At 38.9% G+C, this 12,949-nt stretch overlaps 1 protein-coding gene across 1 annotated transcript in view; it reads right to left on the bottom strand.

Moving 5' to 3' along the window:
- ttn.2 (titin, tandem duplicate 2) overlaps positions 1–12,949 on the bottom strand; it is a 177,049-nt gene that overhangs the window by 11,327 nt on the left and 152,773 nt on the right. Inside the window, exons 206-223 of the mRNA XM_053626263.1 lie at positions 12,550–12,852; positions 12,095–12,400; positions 10,225–11,991; positions 9,833–10,126; positions 9,049–9,327; positions 8,657–8,956; positions 6,503–8,569; positions 6,116–6,418; positions 5,722–6,027; positions 5,351–5,641; positions 4,958–5,257; positions 4,559–4,864; positions 4,135–4,437; positions 3,178–3,459; positions 1,245–1,838; positions 848–1,138; positions 444–743; positions 45–347 (exon numbers count right to left, since the gene is read on the bottom strand). Of these exons, the coding sequence (XP_053482238.1) occupies positions 45–347; positions 444–743; positions 848–1,138; positions 1,245–1,838; positions 3,178–3,459; positions 4,135–4,437; positions 4,559–4,864; positions 4,958–5,257; positions 5,351–5,641; positions 5,722–6,027; positions 6,116–6,418; positions 6,503–8,569; positions 8,657–8,956; positions 9,049–9,327; positions 9,833–10,126; positions 10,225–11,991; positions 12,095–12,400; positions 12,550–12,852 (8,895 nt within the window). The remainder of the gene's footprint in view (positions 1–44; positions 348–443; positions 744–847; positions 1,139–1,244; positions 1,839–3,177; positions 3,460–4,134; positions 4,438–4,558; positions 4,865–4,957; positions 5,258–5,350; positions 5,642–5,721; positions 6,028–6,115; positions 6,419–6,502; positions 8,570–8,656; positions 8,957–9,048; positions 9,328–9,832; positions 10,127–10,224; positions 11,992–12,094; positions 12,401–12,549; positions 12,853–12,949) is intronic.

A 12,949-nucleotide genomic window follows, 5' to 3' on the forward strand; every position in this document is an offset into this window, starting at 1 on the left:
GTCTCATAGACAAGTACCATGTATGACTGTTCTTTTGCACATACCAATAGGATCCATTGCAATCACTGGCTTTGAGCTCAGACTCGGTTTGCCAGTGCCTCTGGAGTTCATAGCTGTCACTCTGTACTCATATTCGAGACCTTCAATTAGTCCAGTTGATCTGTATCTCGTCATTGTCACTGGATTCTTGTTGATTTGCACCCATCTGTCAGATCTAGTTTCTTTACGCTCAATGATGTAGCCGGCCACTGAGGAACCACCATCATCTTCTGGTGGTTTCCAGGTGAGTGTCATACCATCATGAGACACATCAAATATTTCAGGCATGCTTGGTGCACCAGGAACAGCTGTAGAAGTTAACAGAACAGGATATTATTTGCCCATTTTCTCTATTAATTGAAATATGTGTGTGTGTGTGTGTGTGTTTTCTGATATGAACTTACTCTTGGCACTCTTGCATTCAACAACTTCAGACTGAAGGAATGCACCAACACCAAAACGATTTGTTGCAGCCACACGGAACACATATTCTGTTCCCTCAGTAAGTCTAGTGAATTTGAATGTTGGTCTTGTGACGGATTCAGAAATAGTCAGCCAACCAGGGCGATGAGCATCTCGTTGCTCAACTATATAGCCACTGATATTGGCACCTCCATCTTTCACTGGTGGCTCCCAGCTGCATGTTATAGATGTGGCATCAATTCCATCAATTCTCATAGGCCCAACTGGAATGCCAGGTTTATCTGCAAATGGGGTGCATTAGGTCAGTTTCATCTGCAATGGAAACACTAAAAAAAAATCTTTAGTGATGGACTAAATTTAGGATGAGGTAAAATATCTTTCTCACCAAGAATGATGACTTTGATGATTTCTGTAGCTACTCCTGTGATATTTTTTACTTCAAGAGTATAGTCACCGGTATCATCAAGAGTAGTTTCACGAACCATTAGTTTAGTGTACTTAGCAGTTGTCTCAATTTTAATACGGTCAAGCTTGTCTTTCATCTTAATGCCACCAAAGAACCACGAGCAAGATGGTGCAGGTCTTCCAATGATGGGAATGTTGAGCACAATTGGCTTGCCAGCATGCACATTTACCATCTTCTGAGGAATGCTAGCCAGATCAATCTTTGGTACAACTGTAAAATAAAATAAAATACAATATATAATAGCATTCATAATGTGTAATTATTAATTTATTGCCTTAAATATATATTTAAATATTTAAAGTTATTAATAGCATACCTCTCTGTTCTTGAATAGTTACAGGTGTCATCAGGTCTCTGGGCTCACTGACCCCCCTGCTGTTTTCAGCTTTGATTCTAAATAAGTATTGCTCATTCTCATTCAGAGAATCTATGGTGTGCTGAAACACTGATGCTTTCACATTTGCAACATTCATCCATCGGTCTGTTCCTTTCTTACAGGCTTCAATAACATAACCAGTAAGTCTGCTGCCACCATCGAAAAGCGCTTTCTCCCATCCAAGAGTGACAGTGGACTTCGTAATGTCAATGACTTGCAAATCTTGAGGAACAGATGGAATTTCACATACCAGCACAGATTCAGTGGTTTCACAAGGTTCTCCAATGCCATATATGTTTTCAGGCAGTACTCTGAAGAAGTATCGTGTTCCTTCCTCTAACCCACTGATTCTGTACAATGTCTTCTTGCATTCCATTGTCACGGTTTTATAAGATTTCATTGATGCTTCACGGTTTTCAATAATGTAGTTGTTGATAGGAGCCCCTCCATCAATAGTAGGGACATCCCATGTAATTACAACTGATTCTTTAGTGTAATCCTTGACCTTGACTGCGCCACAGGGACCAGGAGAATCTGGAATTGAAATAATTAATTTAAAATTTAAGTAAGTATATATATTAAATTTATTTATTTATTACAACCCCAATTCCGAAAAAGTTTGGACAGTGTGGAAAATGCAAAAAAAAAAAAAAGAAGTCATTTGAAAATTCTATTCACCCTGTAATATATTGAAAACACATTATTAACACGTTATTTGATGTTTTACTTTGTGAATTTTTATTTTTTTATTTTTTAACATACACTCATTTCAAATCTGATGACTGTAACGCACTCCAAAAAGTTGGGACAGTCGACTGTTTACCACTGGGTAACATCACCTTTTCTTTTAATAACACTTATTAAGCGTTTGGGGTCTGAGTGAAGACACGAGTTGGTTAAGTTTAGCAAGCTGAATTTTCCCCATTCATCCATTATGCATTTCTTCAGCTGTGCAACTGTACGAGTCCTTCGTTGCCTTATTTTGCACTTCATAATGCACCACACATTCTCAATCGGAGACAGGTCAGGACTGCAGGCAGGCCATGCTAACACCCACACTCTCTGCTTACGCAACCATGCGCTTGTAATCCGGGCAGAATGTGGTTTGGTGTTGTCCTGCTCTGAATGGCTCCTGCTTTGCATAATAAAGCCTTAATTTGCATCTGTGGATGCAGCGGCGAATGGTGTTGTATGACAAAGGTTTACCAAAGTATTCCCGAGCCCATGTCAGGATCTCCATTACAGACTCATGACTGTTATTAAGAAGTGGTTTTCGGCCTTGTCCTTTACGCATTGAGACTTGACCGGATTCCTTGAATTTTTTAATTATATTGGGCACTGTAGAAGGTAAAATGCCCAAAATCCTACCGATTTGTCTTTGGTGAATGTTGTTCTCAAAGTGTTGGATTATTCGCTGAGGCATCTATTGGCAGATTGGTCATCCTTGCTCTTGAAGGACTAGGCCTTTTTTGGATTAGACGATTGTCTCACCTTTTTCACGTCATCATTTTATTTCAATTTTTCACATCGCTATTAGTCCTAAATTGCCCCATCCCAACTTTTTTGGAACGTGTTGCATGCATCAATTTCAAAATAAACATCTTCAAAAACCGATGCAGTTGATTAGATAAAACAACAAATACCCTGTCCTTATACATTTTATGTTTATACACAGGTCAAAGTACATTTACAAATCACTCCTTTTGTTTTTATTAGCATTTTCCATACTTTCCCAACCTTTTTGGGATTGGGGCTGTACACACACACACACACACACACGCATATATATATATATATATATATATATATATATATATATATATATATATATATATATATATATATATATATATATACACTTTTTTCTTCTTACCATATATCTTGACAAGAATGGTAATTGTCTTCTTGCCAGATGGATTTTCAGCCTCGATTGTGTATTTTCCAGCATCATAACGGTGAACCTTCTCCACTATTAAAGTTGTAGTGCTCCCTGTTGTCTCAATGTACCCCCGTGACTGAAGGTCTATGCCAGACTTTCTCCAGGTAACAACTGGCAGTGGTCTACCAAGTATAGTTGCATTTAGATGTAAAGTGCTACCAGCTCTCAGACAAACTGTTTTCCTCAGTTCTTCAGGTAGTTCAATGTCAGGAATTTCTGGGAAGAGTAAATTTTATTGAATTTGTAGATCAAAAACACCAAAGGTCAGTTTCCACAAATTATGCTTATTGTAAAAAGAAAATCTCTGAATAGTCTATGTGGGCCATATCAAGGTTAGAACATTTAGATTGAAGAAGTCATTTCTTTTAGAAAAAGCTACTCTTAGAATCTTATCTCATGAATAGTACTTTTTTATTATTATTATTATTAAATTATTATTTGTTGTATTGTGCTTAATGTATTCACAAGATACTAAATAAATGTTTTTTTTTTTTAATGAATTAATAAAATAATGAGGGAATTTTTTTTTGATAATGTGATGTGCTCTAACAAAAAATTTAATATAAGTTTAAAGGTTAAGCTGAGTGAGCATTCATTTGCTACACTTACAGCTCACTTTAAGTTAACTCATAACTATCCATTAAACGATTTAAGTCCAATGTTAGAATCGCATGTAACTGAGACGCGCCCCTTTTTATTCAATCTCCACACCAGTTGCATAACTCTCACATAGCATCTGAATATTGCTTAAGTCTTTATACAATATATTGAATACTGATGTTATAAGCTGATTGCGCAACTCAAGTTTAGTACAGCCCTAAGATTCATTTTGCACTAGTCATTCCTCATTGCTTCTCAATGGTGTGTGTGGCAGACCCAGGAAAAACTTACCAACTCTTTCTGTAGGTGCAGTCTCCACACTGCCTTCACTGAACTCTCCAGTGCCCATTGCATTCACTGCAGCAACTCTGAAACTGTACTTCTTGTTGCTTGTTAAACCAGCTGCAGTATATTCATTAGTAGTCAGGATCTTCTGGGTGGCTCTATACCACTGTTCAGTTCCCTCTTCTAGAATTTCAACAACATAGCCACTGACATCTGAACCACCATCATACATAGGCCTGGTCCATGTCATAGTGATGCTGTGTTTGGTAGTATCTATTATGCGAGGAGTTGATGGAGGAGCTGGGGTATCTGTATTATTTAAAAAAACACAGTTACTTCACCATTTAAATAAAACTGATGAGAATGTTAATAATGAAATATATGTGGCATCATGGTGTGGTTAGGCAAAAAAGTAGTTGTAGTTACTCACAGGTTGGATCTCTGCAAAGAGCATATTCAGATGCTTCACTTGGTAAGCTTGTACCAGCAGAATTGACAGCTGCAACACGGAATTGGTATTCACTTCCCTCTAATAGACCTGTTATCTTGAGTCTTGTGTCATAGATGGTGAATGTCTTGTTTACTCTGGTCCATCTTACACTGCTCTTCTCACGTTTCTCAACAAGGAAATTTTTTATTTCACTACCACCATCATTCTCTGGCTTCAGCCACTCAATGATGACATGTTGCTTTCCGACAGCTGTAATTTCTGGTGCTCCAGGAGGTGTTGGAACAGCTGTAACACAGAAGGCAAGAATTCTTAATAATGTTTGTTTCTGAAGCTCCCGTGAATTACTGCAAATTAGGACTTAAAAAAAAAAGGACTTACTATATGCATTTCTTGCAATAATTGGTTCAGACTCCAGTGGTACACCAGCTCCATATTTGTTAACACCTCTGACACGGAATATATATTCATTGTTCTTGATCAGTTTTGTACTGACACAAGAAAGGGTCCTGCATTCAGTTTCCATGACAACCCAGTTGAGCCTACTGGTCTCACGTCTGTCAACAATGTAGTGAGTGACAGAATCTCCCCCATCCTCAAGCGGTATCTTCCAAGAAACTGTGCATTTTTCTTCTGTGACCCTGCTGATTGTGACTTTACCATCTGGAGGACCAGGGGTATCTGGAATGGAAACAGAGTTCGACATATAAATGTCAGCCAGATATTTAATATTTTGATTTAAGTGGGATGTGTTTTAACTTAATATTTTCTTACCAAGAACTTTAACATTGACAGCTGCAGTTTTGGTTCCACTGGCGTTCTTAACAGCCAGTATATATTTTCCAGTATCATTCCTGTTACATGACTTGATGATTGCCATAGCTCTTGTGCTGGTGTATGTCAATGAGTACTTATCACCAATCTCCAACTCCTTATCACCCTTAGACCACCATACTTTGGGTTCAGGTTTACCACCTATTGCAGCATCAAGAACAAGGTCTGATCCAGCCCTAATAGTTATTGTCTCACCGACAAGTTTGCTGTCTAACTCGGCCTTTGGTGGTGCTGAAATAAATAAATAGCAAATATTAGATTTGTACCAACTTGATTTACACAGTTAAATATTCATCAGGAAATTATCTTACTGTATTCATCCTTGCATGTGATAGGGCCCGTTGATTCCGATGGCATACTGTGGACTCCTGCACAATTTTTAGCAATGACACGGAATTCATAAACTGATCCCTCTTCTAGTGATGTAACAGTGAAGAAATTGTCTGTGATAGTAGTGTAGTTGCACTTCAACCAACGAGTTTCATCCTCATCAGTGGATGCCTTGCGTTCAACTACATATCCAACCAATTTGCTGCCACCATCATTAAATGGTACAGACCATTTAATAGAAACTGAAGATCTTGTAATGTCGTATACTTCTGGTTTGCCAGGGGGATCTAAAAGAAAAATGATCACCCTGTAAGTACTATGTCACTAATAAACAACATTGAGGAAAGATATTAAAAAAGTTAACCTAATACATACCAACTGGATTCAAAGCCAGCACTGGTCTTGAAGCTTCACTGGCTTTGCTTAGACCAGCAATGTTCATGGCATATACACGGAATTGATATTCAAGGCCTTCAATAAGATTGGAGACCTTATAATGACACTCAGTGCATGGGATTTTATTTTCCCGTGTCCATAAAATGGTGTTGCGCTCTTTCTTCTCGATCCAATATCCAGTCACCTTGCTTCCACCATCATGATATGGAGCATCCCATTTAATGGAAATGGCATTAGCAGATACGAATACCACATCTGGACGTGTAGGTGGACTTGGTGGTACTGGAAGATGGAACAATGATTATAATTTATGGAATACTAAACGAGCATATTTAATAAGAAATCAACAAAAGTAATTGTACTAACCAAATGGATGTTCTGCCACAATAGCTTGAGATTCAATTGGTTTGCTAACACCAAACTTGTTCTCTGCACAGACACGGAATGTGTACTCCATGTATTTTGTCAAATGGGTGACTTTAATGGTTGGTCGTTTCACACTTGAGTTCACAACCTGCCATGAAGTTTGACCAGATTCACGTTTCTCAACTATATAATTAGTTATATCTGATCCACCATCATCTGTAGGTTCAGCCCATGCCAACACACAGGATTCTGATGTGATTCCTGAGATTTCTACTGGGCCAGTGGGTGGGCTTGGTCTGCCAAAGACAACTACAGTAATACTGAATGTCTTTGCCCCAGCCACATTCTCTAGAGTAAGGTAGTATTTTCCACTGTCCCCTCTCTTGGCATCCTTAACCAGTAGGGTAGTTTTCACATTAGAAGTCTTGATAGAAACTCTTTCTGTTTCTTTTAGTTTTATCTCCTCAAGCTTCCATGTTACTTTTGGAGCTGGTCTGCCACTAATGGGAATATCAATGGTAAAGGAATTGCCAGTCTTGCAGGTAATAAGCTGTTTGCTGATGCCACTAAGGTCTGCAGTTGGTTCAATGCGAGGTTCTTTGATGATGACAGAGGTGAGTGCATCTCTTGGATAACTGACTCCAGTATCATTTTGTGCTTTGACCCGGAATTCATATTCTGTGTTCTCAACCAAGCCCTCTAGGACCATCTTCAAAGATTTTGTTTGACCACCAATAACCCAGTGATCAGAACCTTTTTTTCTGGTCTCAACAATGTATCCTGTGATGCGGCTTCCACCATCATGTTCAGGTTTCATCCATACTAAGGTGGCTGTTGAAGATGTTGTATCAATAATGTCCAGTCTCTTGGGTGGTGCAGGCTCCTCAGTGGCAATAATAGGTTCTGACATTTCATAAGGCTCACCTATACCATACTGATTTTCAGCTGTGACCCTGAAGCAGTATGCTACACCAACTGCAAGATTGGTTACTCTTAGAATTTGGCGTGTACACCTGGGATTGACCTCTTGCCAGCTCAGGCGATTTGCCTCACGTTGTTCAATAATGTAATGATGAATACGAGCACCTCCATCATTAGATGGAGCATCCCACATGAGAGTCAAAGCCCCTTTTGTCACATCTTTGAATGAGAGAGGACCTGGTGGCCCAGGTGTGTCCAATACTTTTACTGTTAATGTAATGGATTTACGACCGCTGTTGTTCTCAAGAGAAAGTGTGTATTTGCCAGCATCAAATCTGGTACAGTTTTCAATTGTTAATGTGCTGAAGGTGTCTGTAGTATGAATATCTACCATCACACCAAGTTCTCCACCTGCTTTTGACCATGTAGCCAGGGGTGTAGGTTTTCCACAGAAAGGGATATTAAGAGTAACTGTTCCTCCACTTTTCACAATATGTGTCTGTTTGAAATCTGCATCAATGTCGATCTCTGGTGATGTCAGTCTGTCAACTGCCTGCACTGCATTTGGAATCTCAGATGCCTCTCCCTTTCCAACACCATTAACAGCACACACACGGAATTTGTACTCTTCACCTGGTTCTAAATCTGTAACTGTGTATGAGGTATGGATACAAGTCTGGCTATTGACTCTGTGCCATTCTTCAAGGCTTGCTTTGCACATCTCAATAACGTAACCAATGATCTCCATACCACCATCAAAAACTGGTTTGGTCCATTCCAGGGTCACAGAGGTCTTTGTTGAGTCACTGACCTTTACCACTGTTGGTGCGCTAGGTGCACTTGTAGGTTCTCTGCACTTAAATAGTCTTGATATTCCGCTCGGTGGTCCGACACCAGCCCCGTTTTCAGCCATAACACGGAATTCATATTCATTTCCTTCAGTCAAGTTTGTAACTCTTTGTCTGAGCTCTGTGATTGGTCTTTTTGCTGAAACTTTTACCCATTGTAAACTTTTCTTTTCTCTCCTTTCAAGGATATAGTGCTTTATCTCATTTCCACCATCAAGTCTTGGTCTTGTCCAACATATTGTAAGACTGTTTCCTGTCACGTGAGTGCAGTCAGGTGTTCCTGGAGCATCTGGTACAGCTATAAAATTACAAAAACACAATTTAAAGTACAATTCTGCTGAAATATTTTTGGACATGATTAGATAATGGTTTAAATATTACTTACTGTACTGCATTTTAGCGACAATTGGATCTGATTCGAGTGGTTTGCCAACACCGAAACTGTTGACAGCAGAAACACGGAACTGATACTCATTTCCCTTGATCAACTTGGTGGCACTGAAAGAGCAGGCTTCACACTTAGATGTAACAAGTGCCCAAGTAATACGGGAGGTCTCACGCTTTTCAATGACATAATGAGTGATCGCTGCACAGCCATCATTTTCTGGGGGACTCCACCAAAGAGAGGCCTTCTCAGCAGAGATATTTGTGAAGCGTAGTGGGCCCTCAGGTGGTCCAGGAGTATCTGAATAAAACACAGATAGCTATAATTCAAAGTATTTAAAAACTCAGTCTACTCATGTAAAAAAAAAAATAATAATAATAATTCTATCAAACCTTGTACTCTGACAAGAACATCCTCCTTTGTTGTTCCAGAGCTATTTTTGGCTTCAACAGTGTAGATTCCACGATCATTACGATCAGCATCTCTAATGAACAGTGAGCTTGATCCAATACAGGTTGTGATATCAACAAGCATTTTGTCAAGCTGTTTCCCATCCTTATACCATGTAACCTGAGGCACAGGACGGCCACTAATAGTGCAGCTCAGTTTGATGTTTTCTCCAGCCTTGATTGTCAGAGCCTTTTCAGCACCAAACTGAATCTCAGGGATAACTGGAATATAATATCAAACATTGCACTCTCAATTTGAGTACATTGCAAAACATATCGACTTATGCAAAGCTACATTGGCTTCTTTCTAGAGAATGACCAATAATGTACAAATTTATATACAATTTTTAATCTTTTCACTCTAACAGCTGAAATACTTTCTTTTCCTAAAAATAAAAGAACTAATTAAAGAACTTTAAAAATGTGCTTTTTCTCCACAATGTATTTTAAAAAGCAATCTTTAAAGTAATTGTTCTTAGAAACCGTTTTTGGCTTTTCCCAATTATATTGTTGTTTCTTACCAAATATGACATATGCACAGATGTAAAAACCTTTTGTTGTTCATTACCATTACCAAAGAGCTTTTACCACATAAGAGAAGGTTGATTTGGTGACCTTCCCAATCAGACAATTGACAAAGAATATGCAAGCATTTAAAAGTACCATAATGAAAAAGCTTCTGAAGTTTGGAATAGTTTTCCAATTGCCCTGTAAATAATATACATACCACTTTCATCCTTGGTCATGATGTAGCCAGATGACTGTGATGGTGGACTGACTGTTCCAACAGCATTTCTGGCAATTACTCTAAATTCAAAGCGGTCACCACAAGCAAGTGCTGTCACTGTAAACCGGCATTCACTGATATCAGTAAAATTGCATCTCAGCCAGCGTGCTCTTCCTTGGCGTCTCTCAACACTGTATCCCACAATCCTACTGCCTCCATCACGTTTAGGTGGTTCCCACTGAAGTGTGACAGAATCTCTTGTAACATCAATACAGTTGGGTGTGCCAGGAGGATCTAAATGCATGAAATAGATAAGAAATAGTTTTTTAAGGTTGACAAAACCTCATGTATATTGATGGAAGTTGACTGTGAACATGAAAAATGAGACTCACCAACAGGAGAAATAGCAAGTTTGTGTTTGCTTTGCTCACTGAGCGGACTCATGCCAGCATTATTCTGAGCATACACTCTGAATGAATATTCCAGACCTTCAATGAGGCCAATTACTCTGTACTCTCTTCCAGAGATTACATTGGAATTCACTTTCATCCACAGGAGGCTGTTTCTGTCTTTCTTCTCAAGATGGTAGCCGGTAATAGGAGATCCACCATCAAAGCTGGGTGCATCCCATGAAACAGTCATGCCATCACTTGTAACATTAAATACAACAGGTTTTCCTGGTGGACCTGGTGGCTTATACTGGTGTTGGGCAACAACATCCACTGAGTTGAGAGCATCACTTACTCCATATTTGTTCTCTGCACGCACCCTGAATTGGTATTCAGTTCCCTTAACCAGATTGGGTATCTTGAATGTGGTCCTGACTACACTTGAACAAACAATTTTCCAAGTTGTTTGAGAAGTCTCTCTTTTTTCCACACTGTAGCAGGTGATTTCTCCACCACCATCTTCCTGTGGCTCATTCCATGAGATAATAATGCTCTGTGCTTTGATTTCATCAAACCGGACAGGGCCCACTGGTGCAGAGGGTGGCCCAAGAGTGATGACCTTGATGTCAAAGAAGTTCTTGACAAGTCTATTGTCAAGGACCAGAGTATATTTTCCTGCATTCTCCTTTCTTGCATTTCTCACAATTAGGCTTGCTTTATTCTCTGTTTTTCTGAAGCGAACCTGCTCACTTTCCTTCAGTGGAAAATCATCTTTCATCCACTGAATTGCAGGTTTGGGTTTACCCTTGTATGGCAGTTCAATGTTCACATTTTGTCCAATTCTGACGCATATTTCCCCATTAGGATAGTCAATAAGGTTCGCTTCAGGTGGAATAACTAATTCCTTCACAGTAATGGGTCCAATCTGAGAGAAGTCACTGCAACCCTTCTCATTCTTGGCATATACTCTGAAGAAAAAGTCTGAGAGTTCTTTAAGATTTGTTACCTCATACTTGCAAGATTTACAAGTACCAGCATGGCTCCATGTCACAACATCATCTTCCCTCTTTTCAATGATGTACTCAGAAATATGGCTGCCACCATCATGATCAGGCTTCGTCCATGCCACAGTTACAGACGTATTAGTTGAGTCAACCATGACAAGGTTCTTTACAGGACCAGGAGTCTCAGTTGCTCTAACAGGTTCTGTAGTCTCACAGGTATCACCAATGCCATTTTCATTTTCAGCAGACACACGGAAGAAATAGGCAATCTCTTCTGACAGGCCTTCAACCTTGCATGATGTGTTGGTACATTCTGTTGTAATTATGGAGTAAGCCTTTAATTTAGCATCCTTCTTCTCAACGATGTAATTTGTAATTTGAGATCCACCATCAATAAGAGGAGGATCCCAGCTGAGAGTGAGTTTACCACGGGTAACATTTTTCACTACCAACTTACTACAAGCAGATGGTGAGTCTAATACCTTCACAGAGATAGTAATATTCTTTGGTTCACCAACTCCATTTTCAATCTCAAGTAGATATTTGCCTGAATCGTCCCGAGTGACCTTCGGAATAATAAGTGTTGTTGAATACTCTGTGTTATTAATTATGTATTTTGCATCTCCACCAATATTCCTATCTCCTCTTCGCCATGTGACATTTGGTGTAGGTCTGCCTTTTAGAGGAATCATGATTTCCACATCTCTTCCAGCCTTTACTGTATATTGAGTTGACATTGAAATATCAAGATCAACATCAGCCTCCTCTGTTGGTATAAAAGAGAAATGTATCCTGGATTAGATTAAAACCAATGAAAATAAAGCATGAAAATACTCTATGGGAAAAGAAAAAAAAAAAAAAAGACGAACCCAGAATATCCTTAGCTTGTACTGGCTGAATCATTTCAATTGGACGCCCAACTCCAGCACAGTTAACAGCAGAGATGCGGAAGTAATAGTACAATCCAGGTTTTAAATGTGACACCACATACTCTGTGGTTCTTACTTCACCCTTGGAGCTAATAGTGACCCATTCCTTTTCATCAGCTGTCATCTGTTGAACTATGTAGCTTGTGATTTCACTGCCACCATCATACACAGGCTTCATCCATCCAAGTGTAATTGAAGTCTTGGTTGAATCAACAATTTTAAGTTTTGTCGGCTCACTTGGTGGATCTAAAAAATGTATATATGTTGTTTAAACATTTTTTTATTATAAAACACAATATTTTGAACAACATTATAGCATGCCATGAATATGGACATGTTTCACATAAGATTTAAGAATATCATAAATAACATAAAACTAGTAAAAATAATCTTACCAATGGGATTATATGCTTTATAGAAGATGGATGCATCAGAGTATTGACCCGCACCGGCTTTATTAATTGCACAAACACGATACTGATACTCATTTCCCTCTGTGAGATTGCTGACTTTTTGCCTAGTATCACGAATTGGATCTTTGATGACCTTGAACCACTGTAGACTCTTCTTTTCTCGCTTCTCCAGATAATATCCATCAATATCACTGCCACCATCTAGACTAGGTCTTTCCCATATGACAGTCATTGTTGATTTAGTAATCATGGTGACCTGAGGTTTGGAAGGTTGGCTTGGAGGTACTGCATAAAACAAAATAGCAACAGTGGGTTTACTTCAAACATGAGACAAAAAAAATTAACACAGTTAAACAATGATTGAAAAAAAAAAAAACTTTAC

The sequence above is a fragment of the Ictalurus furcatus genome, chromosome 6 (assembly GCF_023375685.1).
Source record: "Ictalurus furcatus strain D&B chromosome 6, Billie_1.0, whole genome shotgun sequence".
Lineage (NCBI taxonomy): Eukaryota > Metazoa > Chordata > Actinopteri > Siluriformes > Ictaluridae > Ictalurus > Ictalurus furcatus.